Source organism: Somniosus microcephalus, chromosome 16 (assembly GCF_052327205.1).
Source record: "Somniosus microcephalus isolate GS21.2 chromosome 16, FLI_Smic_1.0, whole genome shotgun sequence".
NCBI lineage: Eukaryota > Metazoa > Chordata > Chondrichthyes > Squaliformes > Somniosidae > Somniosus > Somniosus microcephalus.
The window spans coordinates 96181418-96199165 of record NC_141002.1 but is presented as its reverse complement, the minus strand read 5'-3'; the positions used below and the strand labels follow the sequence as shown (position 1 = coordinate 96199165).

At 48.4% G+C, this 17748-nt stretch overlaps 1 protein-coding gene across 2 annotated transcripts in view; it reads left to right on the top strand.

The window, feature by feature from the left end:
* dcn (decorin) overlaps window positions 1-17748 on the top strand; it is a 67092-nt gene that overhangs the window by 27485 nt on the left and 21859 nt on the right. For both annotated transcript variants that reach the window (XM_086009491.1, XM_086009492.1), the window contains exon 3: window positions 14847-14959. In XM_086009491.1, the coding sequence (XP_085865617.1) occupies window positions 14847-14959 (113 nt within the window). The remainder of the gene's footprint in view (window positions 1-14846; window positions 14960-17748) is intronic.

Sequence of the window (17748 nt, the reverse complement as noted above, 5' to 3'; positions counted from 1 at the left end):
TGGACAAGGCGCTCGTTCCTGGATCTTTCCACTTTCAACGTAATTTCTTTCCAAGATGGTGATGCAATATGTGAAGGATGTGAGCAAGTGGAAAAACCTTTCCTCATTTTAGTTACCCAGTGAAAACATCAAGCACATTAAGGGCAGTATGGCCAGATGGAGAGTAAAACTTTCTCCCTCCTGCCAAACAAAGTGTCTCAGACACAACCTCAGAAGACCACTCCCTACTAGACCACTGTAAGTTTTTCCATCTCCTGCAAGCGACTTCCTTCTGAGCGAGATTGTCAATTGGTAACGAATTAGGAACATTTCTTGTTCTGTGAGCCTCACATCCTTCTCAGAACTGGATTGAAAAGGGGGAAATATTCAGTTGTTTGCGCCTCCCGTTAGCACCTTAAGAGGGCGCTAATGGGGCACAAAGCAACTAGCGCCCGTGGGCGGCGATGTTTGCGCCGCTCGCGAAATTAACTAGACATTTTGCGGCGGTGCTAAACACTACCGCCACGATCTCCTGCGCCCGCAGATCGTGACGTCAGTCAAGTACGCAACGCCCCGGTAGCGCCCCGGACCGAATATTGAGTGGCGCCCCCTGCTTAACTGCCTGCCGCTAGCAACGACAGGTTGAGGGGAGCGTTTTGCAGTCGGGAAGGGACTAGGGGAGCGCTATTTAAAGGCGACCGCTTCCTGCCTTTTTTTGTTGGTGACATTTGTGCACCATGCATTCTGAGAGAGAGAGAGACTTCTGGAGAGATTCAACGCTGTGTGAAGGAGTTTTGAGTACTGAGCAGCACTTTGCAGGTTTATTTTGATTTGCCCTTCCTTGCTTCGCCAACGCTCTGAGGTAGCGCCTCGCTCCTCGGCCTTTGCGCCTTAAGAGAGGTGTGCAGCGCCTGATTTAGCGCTCCAATCACCTCCAGGGGCAATAAAAGCCAAGTTTGCCGTCGGAGGCGATAATTAGCGCCAGGCGCTGAACTTTACGCACGGCCGATAATGGCGCCCCAAACGGGGCGATACCGAATTTTTCCCCCAAGGACTCCAAAGTCTTACACCACCAGCACAGAGAGGGCTTCCATCTCATTTTTTGACCATGTCCTAAGTTGACACAGTGGAGACCATTTTAACTGTTTCCACCACGCCCCCCACCTCACCCCATCCAAACACGGGCAGGAAACGGGTGATAGCAAATCGTCCGCCCGTTTTCCACCCCACCATTTTAGGGAAAATCAGACGAGGTGTAAAAGGGGCGGCCAATCCTGCTGAGGCCCAGCGGACCTGCCTGGTGGGAGCAGGTAAAATCGACCCCAGAGTTTGAGTCGTCGACTGAGCCCACTCAATTAGGAGCCTATTCTGCATATTTTTGGCATGACTTTAGACCCAGTGGATGCCCGAATGGTGTTGCACATGGGCAGAACAGGATACTGTGGCATCACACATGCACAGGGGGCAACTTTAGCTCACCCCGCCCGTTGGGAAACTGACGGGATTGGGTCTAATGCCAGTTTTACACCCGCCCAGTTTGTATTCTCCGCTGCAGTGACAGCCCTGGCTCAGTGGGTAGCCCCCGCGCCTCTGAGTCAGAAGGGTTGTGTAGTTCAAGTCTCACTCCAGAGCCTTGAGCACAATAAATCTAGGCCGACACTCCCAGTGCAGTGCTGAGGGAGTGCTGCACTGTTGGAGGTGCCGTCTTTTGGATGAGACGTTAAACCGAGGCTCCGTCTGCTCTCTCAGGTGACTGTAAAAGATCCCATGGCACTATTTCGAAGAGGAGCAGGGGAATTCTCCCCAGTGTTCTGGCCAATATTTATCCCTCAATCAACATCACTAAAACAGATTGGGGGAAAAATTCGCGGCAGGTTAGCGGTGCCCCGCTCACGCCTTGGCTGCAAACTTGGCGCCGCCGGACGCTATGTCCGACAGGGTCGGGCTGCCGTGTTTTCGGCCGGGACGACGATAATTAAAGGGCAGGTGCCGGGCGGCTAATTTTTTTTGGGCCACCTGCTGCCCCCTCTTGCCTCCTCTTGCGGGGTACCGGTCGCGATTGCTCTGCCCGGCACTCCTCTTGAGTGCTGGGCTCTTTGCCGGTGCCCTGCTCCCCGGTGGTCCAGCAGGGCCCCGGTGCACGCTGCGCTCGGCCCCTCCCCTTTAATCAGGGGAGGGAGGCCCGCAGTACCGCGGCGCGACGAGCTGACATGTGCGGCGCTGTTGCATGTAGCGCCGCGATATTCAATGGGAGCCCCCCAAGAGGGAGGGGGAGCGCTTCCAGTAGTGACCCGCCTCCTGCTTGGGGCGCTACCATTCAATTTCAGGCGCGGGGGCGCTAACTTTTTCAGGGCACTAAAAGTAGCGCCCCGGCGAAGTTATCGCCCCAAAGGGGGCGCGAGCCAATTTCCCCCCACCTTATCTGCTCATTATCACATTGTTGTTTGTGGGAGCTTGCTGTACGTAAATTGGCTGCCGCGTTTCCTACATTACAACAGTGGCTACACTTCAAAAAGCACTTCATTGACTGTAAAGCGCTTTGGGACGTCCGGTTGTCGTGAAAGGCGCGATATAAATGCAAGTCTTTTTTCTTTCTTATTGAAGTCAATGTAGGGTCATATCGGGCGAGTGTAAAACCGGCGTTCCACCCGATCCCGTGGGATTCCAGCCCGGTGAGTTAGGTTACAATTTCCCCCCTATAACTCAGGCATTTTTTTTCTTAAAGGGACAGTCCAGCCAAAGTATCCAGACACAACCATTGGGACAATCTTTAGGGATTGATGTGCATATCCTACCTCATGACGATCTGCTTGTTCAGCCTCTAAAGAGGGTAAAGCGTCTTGCGAGTGGATAATGCGAAAATGCAGTCGATTTAGGACATTCTTTTTGGAGTTAAATGTAATTTTTAACAAAGCATTAGTTAGGCCACAATTGGCGTATTGTGTGCAGTTTCAGATGCCCCATTATGGAGAGGGCATTCAAGCCAGAGAGAGTAGATTTACTAGGCTGGAGCCAGGGATGGGAAACCATAGTTCTGAGGAGAGGCTTGAGTTGCTGGGACTAATCCCACTGGAGCAACAGAAGCTAACAGCAGATTTCATAATGTCAGAGTGAATTGATAAAGAGTGAAAAGGGGAAACCTGTATCTTCTGGTCAGCGAGAGAAGGAGGTCAGAAGAAATTTCTGTACAAAGAGGGTAGTTGGAGTTTGGCGTGCTTTGCCAGAGGGAGTGGTTGAGGCAAAGACCGTTGCACCTATTTAAGGAAAAATTGGATAAGTATTTGAAGTCGAAGGAGATACAGGGCTACAGGAAGAATGTAGGGCAATTGGATTAGTTTTTGGATTGCTCTGCAAAGAGCTGGCACAGATATAATGAGCCAAATAGCTTCCTTCTGTGCTGTGAACTTCTTTGTTTGTATGGGTCTCGATAATTAGGTTTTTGACCAGTTTCCCTATCTCTGTAACCTCCTCCAGCCTGACAACCCTACAATTCTGGCCTCTTGCGCATCCCCAATCTTCATTGCTCCACCATTGGCGGCCGTGCCTTCAGCTGCCTGGGCCCTAAGCAATGGAATTCCCTCCCTAAACCTCTCTGCCTCTCTACCTCACTCTCCTCCTGTAAGATGCTCCTTAATACCTTCCTCTTTGACCAAGCTTTTAGTCACCTGTCCTAATATCTCCTTATGTGGCTCGGTGTCAAATTTTGTTTGATAATCGCTCCTGTGAAGCGCCTTGGGACGTTTTACTACGTTAAAGGCGCTATATAAATGCAAGTTGTTGTTGTTTTGAAAGTAGTCTTGGTGAAACCTTTAAAACTACACCAAGCATTTGCAATTGTCTTTGCAAAATGTGCGGAGGTCAATGCCCCATTTAAACGGAGTGGTTTTTCTTGCAAGGTGACAATACTCCTTTTAAAAAGGAGTCTTACTTCAAAAATCACCTCCAGGCTGTTAAGTCTGTGTGTTATAATGAGAATTACTACACAGACCACAAGAGTAAATTTTAACAGGTCTTTACTAGTCGAAGGTCAGGGCGGAACTGCCCAATAAATCATTACACAGCACTTATATACCGGTGTGGTCACCACCGGTATTACAGTATACCGCAGCCAAGATAAAGTAGTGCAACCCTTAAAATAGTTCTCTTAAAGGTGGAACGGTTACATACACTACAATCCTCCCTTTTTAGCTTAACAGTATATATATATTCCCCATTAAACATAACATCATAACATATATACACAACTTCATGTAAAAACAGTTCACAGATTCATTCTCTGCGGAGGTGCCTCCTGCGCTTCCTGACTCAGTCCGGATAACGCCTCGGTGGTGGTAGTAGTTTTTGGTGGTGTAGTAGGTTCTTGTTGCTGGGGTGACTCATCTAATAGTCCTTCACTGGACTTAACAGCTTGAACTTTCGTAACTGCAGAACCAGCATTGCTGACTTCTAAAGGCTCGAGTACCTTGGGAAGTTTTCCTACTTCCAGACTGATTTGGCTCAGTTCGGAGGGACCACGTGCGTGACCTGGTAGGGGTGATAATGGTTCAGATGAGTCATCATCTTCTGCTTCTTCTCTATTGTCTTCTATTTCCTCCATCACTTCAGCTTTTGCCTCTGTCACCAATTCCCTGAGTGGCTTATTACTGCTGACACTGCTCACAAAAGGGTGCTCTTTCTTCTTAGCTTTCAACTGATCGATGAATTTGACATATTCCCTTTCTTGCTCAGCTTTGATTCGTTTGGCCTCATCGCGCAGACGGTTTGTGTGTTCCTGTTCCATTTTCTCAATCAGCTGCTTCTGCTGTCTTTCCAGATTCTCCCACTCTGTGTCAAAGAACTTTTTCTTTGCATTCATCTCTTGCTCAAAACGGCGAATCATTTGTTCTAATTGCTGTTGTAGTTTGAAATTGAGTTGAGTTCGAGCCCGGTGTTCCTCAGAAATGTGCATGTCTGTAGACTGGACAGACTCAGAATTCTCTGTCAAACTATGTTGTTGTTGTTCAGTGGAATCCTGTTCTGATACTTTGTTCTCTTCTGAAGCATTTATGCACTCCTTCGTTTTTCCATCATTAGTCTGCAAGTCCATTTTAGACTTGTCTTTTGCACATGGGCTGGTCTTACCATCATCAGTTCCAGAGTCTGAGCTGATTGTCTTCACCGAGTTCTCACTCTCTGCTTTGTCACTGTCACTGCTGCATATGCCCTCATCCAATATTCTGGACAATCGTTCAGGTTTGACATCTTTTCTTTTTCCGGAATCTACCGCCATTGCTTTTAGGGAGTGCCAGTCCATATTTATTTTCCTGATCCACTCCCGTCCCAGAAGTGGTGGACCTCCCTCAGGTAGTACATATAAGTCCATTCCTTGGTGTTCTTTGCCCTTGTGTCTCACCTTGACTTTTATCTTCCCGATGGGGTATACTCTTTGCCCCGTGTATGTCTGCAATACTATCTCCGTATCCCGTAGGGGAATATGTGTGAATAACTTTTTGTAATCTTGCTTATTCATGACCGTCAACGCCGATCCGGTGTCCAATTCCATCTTCACGTGGACTCCTGCTATCTGCAGTGTGACCCAGATAGTTTGTCGGTCAGCTTCCTTACTCACATTGTGAATTCTCAGACTACCCAGTTCCTTGCTGTTGGAGTCTGAATCCGAATTCTGTTCATCCGAACTCTTCTCAGCCACCTTATGTACCTTTCTGCACTTTTCCTGCGGTGACTTTTTGTTGCTGGTCTTCTTTCCTGACTGGCATACTTTAGCTATGTGACCAAGCTTGCCACATTTTCTACATTCCTGGTTTTTAAACCAGCATTGGTTCTGATCGTGTGTTGTCTTTCCACAACGATAACATTTCGTTGTACCCAAAGCCATTTGATCTACGCTGAGTACCGCTGCCTTCAGCTGCATTTCCGCAGTGCCTCTCGCTGCGGCTTCGTGGGATGCTGCAATAGTGACAGTCTTATCAAGTGTAAGATCATTCTCTTCAAGCAACCGCTTTTGTGTTCCTTCTTTCGACAATCCACACACGAATTTGTCTCTCAGTGCCTCTGTCAGTCTTTCCCCAAACTGACAGTATTTCGCTAACTTACGCAGTTCAATTAAATACTCCGCGTTGCTTTCCTCTTTCAGTTGCGTTCTCGCATAAAATTTAAATCGTTCCGCTAACATCAGCGGTGTGGGGTTCAAATGATTCTTCAGGACAGCAACAATATTAGCGAAAGTCTGATCCGCCGGTTTAGCTGGTGATAGAAGATGCTTCAATAGCCCGTATGTCTTCGCACCCATTGAGTTTAGTAAGGTTAATGCTTTATCTTCATTTGATATTTTATTTGCCTTACAATATATCTCTATGCGTTCTACATACGTGGCCCAATCTTCAACATCGGGATCGAAATCGTTGATGTTACCACGCTTAGGCATCCTCGCAATCTTCTTGAGAAACAAAAAGAAATTTTTCTTCAACTTTTTTTTTTTCAAAATGGCGGCTTCCCGCGTTTGCCTTTCTCCCCCGCTGGCTGTAATGGCGATTGCCGTATTGCTGCGTTCGCCCTCCCCAGCGGTTTTCAAATCGTGCCTCCCAGCCCCTCTTGCAGTCCGGCCCTTTCCCCCCCGGCTGCGGCTGAGTTCTCCGCGTTTTTTTAAAAATTTTCTCCCGCGCTTACGCTGTCCCGGTCGCTGCGCCTCGCGGCCTCGGTAGCTGCCCGGCCTTTTTCACCGGTCGCGGTCGAGCTCTCTCTCGACGCTGTTGCGTCTCCCAGCCCGCTTGTAGCCCGGTCTCTCACACCGGCTGCGTTTGCATTCACCGCGGCTTCCGTGCCTTACGCTGCCCCAGTCTCAGCGCCTCTGGCCCCGACTTCTGTCCGGCTCTTTTCCCCGGCCGTGGTCGAGTTCTCCGCCCTTATATCCTCCGTTTTTCCCTCCCCTACTTCACAGCTAACGTGGCCGACTTGCTGCTCGTCACTGATCGGCTTACCCACCACCGTGATAGAAGGGATGATCACTGCCTGTTGCTGATGGAAGGCTTCGTGTCAGAATTCTTCCTTTGCTCTGCAGACCCGAGTCTTTTCTCAGCAGAATGATGAGGGCGGATGCCTCCTTCTCGACGCCCGTTAAACTGCCTTGGATATATCTCTGCCGCAGGGTAAGATCGTACTCGTCGCCACTGTTAAGTCTGTGTGTTATAATGAGAATTACTACACAGACCACAAGAGTAAATTTTAACAGGTCTTTACTAGTCGAAGGTCAGGGCGGAACTGCCCAATAAATCATTACACAGCACTTATATACCGGTGTGGTCACCACCGGTATTACAGTATACAGCAGCCAAGATAAAGTAGTGCAACCCTTAAAAACTTCTCTTAAAGGTGGAACGGTTACATACACTACACAGGCCACACTTTCCGTGGTCATCCTTGATGGGATTTGACGAGCAGTATGAGCCATCTGTATAGGGGTGTGAACATCTGTAGGTAATCTAATGCACATGTCAGGACCCCTCTAACTAGAGCTGCACGTACCCAATGTAATTTCCTGGTGTAAAACTAGAGGTTTTTACCTATAATTTGTATAAGTAGTTTTCATTGGTCCAGTGAGATAACGCACTGTGTCACTGTAATGTGGAATGGTTGGATCATATTAGTTGTTACATTATTTGTTTAGTCTTTGTTACCTCTAGACTCGACTAGTACAGTGTGCCCCAGGCGGCCTCCCATCTACCACCCACTATAGCCATCAGCTCATCCAAGGCTCTCCTGCCGATAACCTATCCTGCACCGAACTCGCACTTACCCATCATTCCTGCCCTCGCTGACCGACAATGGCTCTAGTCCCCTCAACACGTCAAACTTAAAAAATTCTCATTGGAGGAAAAAATTCAGTTGTTTGCGCCTCCTGTTAGCGCCTTAAGAGGGCGCTAATGGGGCGCAAAGCAACTAGCGCCTGGGCGCGGCGATGTTTGCGCCGCTCGTGAAATTAATTAGTCATTTTGCGGCAGCACTAAACACTACCGCCATGATCTCCTGCGCCGGCAGAGCGTGACGTCAGTCACGCAACGCCCCGGTAGCGCCCCGGACCGGATATTGAGTGGCGCCCCCTGCCTTACTGCCTGCCGCTAGCAACAACAGGTTGAGGGGAGCGTTTTGCAGTCAGGAAGGGACTGGGGGAGCGCTATCTAAAGGCGACCGCTTCCTGCCTTTTTTTGTTGGTGACATTTGTGCACCACGCATTCTGAGAGAGAGAGAGAGACTTCTGGAGAGATTCAACGCTGTGTGAAGGAGTTTTGGGTACTGAGCAGCACTTTGCAGGTTCATTTTGATTTGCCCTTCCTTGCTTTGCCAGTGCTGTGAGGTAGCGCCTCGCTCCTCGGCCGTTGCGCCTTAAGACAGGTGTGAAGCGCCTGATTTAGCGCTCCAATCACCTCCAGGGGCGATAAAAGCCAAGTTTGCCGTCGGAGGCAATATTTAGCGCCAGGCACTAAACTTTGCACACGGCCGATTATGGCACCCCAAATGGGACGATACTGAATATTTCCCCCATTGTGTTTAAATCCCTCCCTGTCACCTCCCTTCCCAATCTCTGTTACTCCTTCCAATGCTACAGCCTCCTCCTTCCCGATCTCTCTGTTCCTTTGGCTCTGCCCCCTGGAGGATTCCTCCCCTCTCTTCGCCCCACCATTGGCGATCATGCCTTCAGCCGCCTGGACCTCACACACTGGAAATCTCCCTGTAATCCTTCTCTCTCTCCTCCTTTTGGACCTTGCTTTAAACCAGCTCTTTGGCCAAGGTTTTGGTCACCCCTCCTAATATTTCCTTCTTTGGCTCAGTGTCTATTTTTCCCTCCCGCTTCTATGAAGGGCCTTGGGACTTATTTTTAGATGTTGTTGGAATGCTGTGTAAGAGCTTCAAGTATCAATTAGAACAACTTATTTTGGTAGTTTTTGTCCACGGAATTGTTCACCTTAAACATTCACTCCCTCCACCACCGGCGCACCGTGGCTGCAGTGTGTACCATCTACAAGATGCACTGCAGCAACTCGCCAAGGCTTCTTCGACAGCACCTCCCAAACCCGCGACCTCTTCCACCTAGAAGGATAGGGCAGCAGGCGCATGGGAACACCACCACCTCCAAGTTCCCCTCCAAGTCACACACCATCCTGACTTGGAAATATATCGGCCGTTCCTTCATCGTCGCTGGGTCAAAATCCTGGAACTCCCTCCCTAACAGCACTGTGGGAGTACCTTCACCACACGGACTGCAGCGATTCAAGAAGGCGGCTCACCACCACCTTCTCAAGGGCAACTAGGGATGGGCAATAAATGCTGGCCTTGCCAGTGACGCCCACATCCCACAAACGAATAAAAAATATATAGTTTCTTTGCAAGTGAAGGTAAAGCATAACCAAGAGCAACACTTTATGATTTAAACTTTAATCGTACTTTGGTCATTGTGTCCGAGATAGTAAATACTTCAGCTGCTGTCAAATTGTCAATAAATATTCAGTTAGATAGAGAAAAATAAAACAAAAACCTTAATGAGTGGCTGAAGATATCCTCAGGATTAGGTAATCGACTCAAGGCACAGTTGTTTCTCATGTTGTTTGACCGACCCCGTATCCTCGCCATCATCAAGACCGCCTACTTTCCGCGCTGTAATATCACCTGCCTCCACCCCATGTCTCAGCCCATCTGCTGCAGAAACACACATCCAAGCTTTTGTCACCTTCAGACTGGACTATTCCAATTCTCCCCTGGCCGGCCACCCATCTTCCACCCTTCATAAACTTGAGCTCATCCAAAACTCTGCTGCCCGTGTCCTAACTCGCACCAAGCCCTGTTCACCCATCACCTAAAAGGACCAAGGGGTATGGGGAGAAGGCAGGGACAGGGTACTGAGTTTGGATGATCAGCCATGATCTCATTGAATGGCGGAGCAGGCTCGAGGGGCCGAATGGCCTACTCCTGCTCCTATCTTCTATGTTTCTATGTTTCACCCATGTGCTCGCTGACCTACATTGGCTGCCGATCCGGCAGCACCTTGATTTTAAAATTCTCATCCTCATGTTCAAACCCCTCCATAGCCTCGCCCCTCCCTATCTCTGTCACCTCCTCCAGCCTTGAAAACCTCCGAGATCTCTGCATTCCTTTAATTCTGGGCTTTTGTGCATCCCCGATTTCCTTTGCCCCACCATTGGCGGCCGTGCCCTCAGCTGCCTAGACCCTAAGCTCTGGAATTCCCTCCCTAAACCTCTCCGCCTCTCGACCTCTCTCTCCTCCTTTAAGACGCTCCTTAAAACCCACCTCACCTGTCCAAGTATCTGCTTATGTGGCTCGGTGTCAAATTTCATCCGATACTCGCTCCTGTGAAGCACTTTGGGACGTTTTACTACGTTAAGGGTGCTATGTAAATGCAAGTTGTTGTTGTACTGCACAGGGTTACGTGGCCTACACTTAAAATAAAATGATTGTGCCTAAATTAAGTTAGTGAATGGTGCCTGGCGGTGCTGGGGCGCGCTGCTGTCTGTTAAATCAGGAACGTAGGTATGACGGGAATCTAAGATAGACGTACCTGGAGCGTTACAACAGGGCCTCAAGTCACAGGTACACAGTAAATCTTTTTGACAACTGACCTTGTGGAAATTGTCAACTAGGCTGAAATAACACAAAGGGGCAGGAGATTCTGATTCTTTTTTTAAACCAAAGTTTCTATCATAATGGGGTCTAACTTGTAGGCGCTGTGCCTGTCTGATGCTTGCCCTCTTTGTGATGGGCTGGTCCACAATGACTGATTGAACAGCCCGGACCTTTACTAAACTCGCCTCAGTCTCGCTCCTCATCACAATGAAGGAGTTCAGATTTCAGGATGACTGCAGGTTCCATTTCCTACTACAGGTAGACTACCTTTTATCTGAACTTCCGAAAACCGAAACCTTCTAAAAACCGAAGGTTTTTTCGTTCAGCGTAAGTCGTGCGCACGACATGACCAGAGTGGCGCATGACCCCGACCCCCGCCGACGACCCCCCGCGGACCCCCGCCGACCCCGACCCCCGCCGACCCCCCTGCGGACCCCGACTCACGCCGACCCCCCCGCGGACCCCGACTCACGCCGACCCCCCCGCCGACCCCGACTCCTGCCGACCCCCCCCGCCGACCCCCGCCGACCCCAACGACCCCCCCCCCCGACCCACCCCCGACAAATTTCCCAATCTTATAAAATACCTTCCGAAATCCGAAATTTTCCGAAAACCGAAACATGGCTGGTCCCGAGGTTTTCGGATAAAGGATAGTCTACCTGTACAAATAACATTAGAGCAAAATGATGAGGGGTTTTGATAGAGTCGACAGGGAGAAATGGTTTCCACTGGCAGAAGGGTCAGTAACCAGAGGACACAGATTTAAGATCATTGACAAAACTTCCGGGGAGATGGGGAGAAATTTTTTTACGCAGCGAGTCGTTGTGATCTGGAACGCGCTGCCTGAAGCAGATTCAATAGTAACTTTCAAAAGAAAATTAGATAAATACTTGAAAAGACAAAATTTGCAAGGCTATGAAGATGAAGAACGTGCATTTCTATAGCGCCTGTCATGATCTCGGGAGGCCCGAAAGCGCTTACAGCCAATGACGTACTCTTGAAGTGTACTCACTGTTGTAACGTGGGGAAACGCAGCAGCCAATTTGCAGGGAAAGAGCAGAGGAATGGGACTAATGGGATCGCTCTTTCAAAGAGCCGGCACAGGCACAATGGGCCGAATGGCCTCCTTCTGTGCTGTATGAATCTATGAAATGTGTTGCCTGTTTACTTCAGAATTGGCACTGGCTTAACCAAATCATCCTCGGGGGGCATCGCGCCTCACAACAAATCTAGAGACATGCCCGGGCTTTCCAATATAAACCCGCACTCTCATTCCCAACCTTCAATCAGCATTCCCCCTCTCCATCTGCTGGCTCCTTCCTTGCCCTAACACTACATTTAGTCAGGTATCAGACGGGCACATATTCCGCCACCACCGCCCCCCCCCCCCCCACCCCAATGGAGCTGCCTGGCCGCTTTTAAGCTGCCAGATTCACTCCACTGACTCTGACAGTTTTAATTGCTGAGGCCAGACTATGACTCCAGGCTCCAGTCTAAGTGAAAGGTCTGATTCACTTAAATTCAATTCAGACCCTTGCTAGGTCTGGTGAATGCAAGTTTTACATTCCCTACTCTGCCAAAGTCACAGCAGGAGATTGGGCGATTCCCCGTGGAAGGCCTGCCCCTCGAGGGGCAGTTTAGGCATTGTGATGTGAGGAGGGAACTCAAAGGCCTCTATGAAAGAATGAGCTCAGTCAGCCGAGAGGCCGCCCTCATCTATTCCTTTCACTTTACAAAGATTCCACTTTGGGTGTTATTTTCAGGTCGTTAGCATGTTCTAATAACCCCCTGTGTGGAAAACAAAAGTTCAAACTTCCTCTTCCCGCTCTTCAACAACAACTTGCATTTATCCAGCGCCTTTAACGTAGACTTTTAAACAAAATTTGACACCAAGCCACATAAGAATATAGTAGGACAGGTGACCAAAAGCTTGGTCAAAGAGGTGGGTTTTAAGGAGGGTCTTAAAGGAGGAGAGAGAGAGGTAGAGAGGCAGAGAGGTTTAGGGAGGGAATTCTAGAGCTTGGAGACTGGGCAGCTGAAGGCACGGCCACCAATGGTGGAGCGATGAAAATCAGGGATGTGCAAGAGGGCAGAATTGGAGGAGTGATAATCCTCAATCATTAACCCCCTTGTTGCCAATTTGCCAACCAGTGGGAATAATCTATCACCATTTACTCTCTCAAAAACCTTCTGAAATTCAAAACCCTCCATTTGATTTAATGTAAAGTGATACGGGTCATAATACGACCCCTATATTGATGGGGAAACGTGATGCTGCTTCAGTTTGTGTCAATTAAGAATTCCCTGTAATAATGTTAGCCTATTACTTTTCTCATCGCACAACCTGCTCTCTCTGGGTCAAAGGTAGAACGAGGGAAGTACAAATGCCAAAACGAATCCTGGTGTCACTGGCCCATTGGCAAACAGTAAGCAAAGGTTGATTATTTTGGTCCTTTATTGGAAGTAAAACTTATTCCAAAGAGTCAACCACTTCCAAGTAAATGGACATTCAGAAATCTCCTCGTGTCGGAACTGAACGCTTCGCTCAGTCATTTTGTGCAAATGTGTCGGGAAGTCCCCACCCTGTGTTTGTCACTAATTGTAGGCAATTTGAGATAATTAAATCTGAACAGTCTGGGGCTCTTTTCTCTAGGAAAGAGAAGACTTTAAGATTATGAAGGGGTTCGATGGGTCGACGTAGAGTAGCTGTTTCCACTTGTGGATGAGTCCAAAACTAGGGGCCATCAATATAAGATAGTCACTAATAAATCCAATAGGGAATTCAGGAGAAATGTCTTTACTCAGAGAGCGGTGAGAATGTGGAACTCGTTACCACAGGGAGTGGTTGAGGTGAATAGTATAGATACAATCAAGGGAAAGCTAGATAAGTACATGAGGGAGAAAGGAATAGAAAGATAGAGTTAGATAAAGTAGGGTGGGAGGAGGCTCGTGTGGAGCATAAACACCAGCACGGATCAGTTGGGCCGAATGGCCTATTTCTGTGCTTTAAAATTCTATGTAAATCATCAGGCACATTTCTTTTATCAATGGTTTATGTCTTCAATTAAGTTACATTTTTTTTGTCATTAATCTACTCGACTTTCATTTCTGGGACTATGTTGTCGAGGCATCTGTATAACATTAAGTGAATTACACGTTGTCAGGAATGGAAGGTTATGCTGTGGGACACGAGCTTTGCCTGTTTTGAGCTGTTAAGAGAACAAAAAAAGGAGGGGGCTTTTTTTTTGTGCTGTAACTGAAAAATGTTTTAACTAACGTACACGAGGCGAAAGCGTCGGCGGGGGGGGCGGTGAAAGAAGCTTCATGGCACCGCTCGAACTGATGTTCGTTCCCAGCTCTATGGCCCAGCAGATTACAAGGGAGATAATACTCAGCGTTAAGAACATCTGCTTGCCTGTCACCAAAAATAAATCAACTGATTCCATCGACGTGTATCCTGAAGTCTGATGTGGAGAAAATTGGAACTACAGAGTGAGATTGCCAGAGGCTGTAATTTTTTCCTTTGCCTGGTCTCGCCTTTCATACCCTCTGAATAACTATTGGCGTCCTTCCCTTAACGTAGGGCCTAGAATTTCCTGTAACCCGTCGGCATAATTATGGTGTAAGAGCGGCGTATTTTTTATTCGCTCCTCACCCCGAGAAATTTGCCCGCGCATAACTTACGTCGATTTTAAGCCGAAACATCGCCACGGGCCAATTCCCTCCGTCGTCTGTGACGCTTCCCGATTAATTCCGCCGCAACCCTCTGCTGCTCATTTGCATAGCCCCGCCCCTTTACGCCACTAACGTGCTGTCGGAGATGCCGTCTTTTGGGTGGGACATTAAACCGAGGCCCTGTCTGCCCTCTCGGGAGGACGTAAGGCATCCTACAGCCACTATTTGGAAGAAGAGCAGGGGGGAGTTCTCCCCGGTGTCCCGGCCAATATTTATCCCTCAACCACTAAGAAAGAAAAAGAGCTTATCTGGTCATCATCACATTGCTGTTTGTGGGAGCTTGCTGTGCGTCAATTGGCTGCCGCGTTTCCTATATTACAACAGTGACTCCGCTTCAAAAAAGTGCTTTGTTCAGTGTCAGCCCGGATTAGGGGCTTGAACTCACAACCTTCAGTCTTTGGAGGTGAGGCTTCTACCACTTGACCCTCGGCCAACACGAGTCTACAAGGAAATGCGTAAACCCTTAAAAGTGACGTCTTTTAATCCTTCTTCTGAAACAGGTCTGACCACAGTGCCAGAGCACATTCCCAAAGATACCACACTACTCGACCTGCAGAACAACAAGATCACAGAGTTAAAAGAAAACGACTTCAAGAACCTAAAGAACCTCAATGTAAGCTACCTTTCAACATTGACTTGCGGCTTTTATTTCTGAGGTGGTCACCCATGTAAAAAATTATAAGAACATAAGAAATAGGAGCAGGAATCGGCCATTCGGTCCCTCGAGCCTGCTCCACAATTCAATAAGATCATGGCTGATCTTCGACCTCAACTCCACTTTCCTGCCCAACCCCCATACCCCTTGAGTCCATTAGAGTCCAAAAATCTATCGATCTCAGTCTTGAATATACTCAACGATTCAGCATCCACAGCCCTCTGGGGCAGAGAATTCCAAAGATTCACAACCCTCTGAGTGAAGAAATTCATCCTCATCTCAGTCATAAATGGCCGACCCCTTATCCTGAGACTGTGACCCCTAGTTCTAGACACTCCAGCCAGGGGAAACAACCTCTCAGCATCTACCCTGTCAATCCCCCTTCACAATCTTATATGTTTCAATGAGATCACCTCTCATTCTTCTAAACTCCAGAGACAACAGGGAGGATGTTTCCCCTGGCTGGGGAGTCCAGCACCATAGGGGGTAGATTTTCCCTAAGCTGTCGGGAAGGAGGCGGGACTACAACTTTCGGGTTTTAGTCCCGCCTACATCGACGTCTGGCCAATCCGTGTGATTTTCCCTTGATTGACCTTGTTGAGCCCGCCCAGCGGGCTCAGCAGGCCAATTAAGGGCCACCCGGCAACAGGTGACGTCACAGACTGAAATTTCATCTGTCAAGAGTTCTTGACAGATGAAATATCAGTGTTTCACAGCTGTTTGAAGCTGTGAAACACTGACAGTCTGAGTTCTAAGCTGAGTCCTTCTGCACAGACTCAGTTAGAACTCTCACCGGCAATGAAAGCTGAAGGCTGTCACTTTTGACAGTTCGCAGCCGTTCTGCTTTCAGTGCCGGCTGAGTGATGGACTCCCGAAACCGAGAGGAAGAAAGGCTGTAAAGGTAAGTACAGGTAATTTAAACTTCTTTACACACTTTAGACACACCAAACACACTTACCTTTGCACTCATGCACCCATCACTCACCTGAACACCGACATCGCGACCCCTCCAAGTCCTTCAACCCGACGGCCCGCCTGCTCTAACCTGGCGTGGTTTGGAGCCGTCGGGAATCCCACACAGAACCCCTCAAAATAGGGATTAGGCTAAAAACTGCCTGTTAACTACCTGTGGGTCCCAGTGCGGGGCGGGTACCCGCCTCCCCTGAAACTTACGAGGAGGCGGGTTTTGGGCGGGATAGAAACATAGAAGATAGGAGCAAGAGTAGGCCATTCGGCCCTTCGAGCCTGCTCCGCCATTCAATGAGATCATGGCTGATCATCCAAATTCAGTACCCTGTCCCTGCCTTCTCCCCATATCCCTTGATCCCTTTAGCCTTAAGAAATATATCCAACTCTTTCTTGAATGTATTTAATGAACTGGCCTCCACCGCCCTCTGTGGCAGAGAATTCCACAGGTTCACCACTTTCTGGGTGAAGAAATTCCTCCTCATTTCAGTCCTAAATGGCTTACCCCTTATCCTTAGACTATGACCCCTGGTTCTGGACTCCCCGGCCATCAGAAACATCATTCCTGCATCTAGCCTGTCCAGGCCTGACAGAATTTTATAGGTTTCGATGAGATCCCCACTCAATCTTCTAAACTCCAGTGAGTATAAGCCCAAGCGACACAATCTCTCCTCATACGTCATTCCTGCCATCCCAGGTATCAGCCTGGTGAATCTTCGCTGCACTCCTTCCATGGCAAGAACGTCCTTCCTCAGGTAAGGCGACCAAAACTGCACACAATATTCAAGGTGTGGTCTCACCAAGGCTCTGTACAACTGTAGCAAGACATCCTTATTCCTGTACTCGAACCCTCTTGCTACGAAGGCCAACATACCATTTGCCTTCTTAACCGCCTGTTGCACCTGCATGCTTACCTTCAGCGACTGGTGCACAAGAACACCCAGGTCTCTTTGCACTTCCCCTTCTCCTAATCTATTGCCATTCAAATAATAATCTGCCTTCCTGTTTTTGCCACCAAAGTGGATAGCCTCACATTTATCCACATTATAGTGCATTTGCCATGTTTCTGCCCAATCACCCAACCTGTCCAAATCGTACTGGAGTTTCACGACATCCTCCTCACAGCATACCCTCCCACCCAGCTTTGTGTCGTCTGCAAATTTGGAGATATTACATCCAATTCCCTCGTCCAGATCATTAATATACATTGTGAACAGCTGGGGTCCTAGGATCGATCCTTGCGGTACCCCACTAGTCACTGCCTGCCACTCGGAAAACGACCCGTTTATTCCAACTCTTTGCTTTCTGTCCGCCAGCCAGTTCTCTATCCAAGTCAATACCTTGCCCCCAATCCCATGTGCCTTAATTTTGCACGCTAATCTCTTATGTGGGACCTTATCGAAAGCCTTCTGAAAGTCCAAATACACCACATCCACTGGTTCTCCCTTATCTATTTTACCAGTTACATCCTCAAAAAATTCCAGTAGATTAGTCAAGCATGATTTACCTTTTGTAAATCCATGTTGACTTTGTCCGATCCTGTCACTGCTTTCCAAGTGCTCTGCTATTGCATCTTTTATAATAGACTCTAGCATTTTCCCCACTACTGATGTCAGGCTTACCGGTCTATAATTCCCCGCTTTTTTGAATAGTGGGGTAACATTAGCTACCCTCCAATCCATGGGTACTGTTCCAGAGTCTATCGAGTTCTGGAAGATGATCAGCAATGCATCTACTATCTCTCGGGCCACTTCCTTAAGTACCCTGGGATGTAGACCATC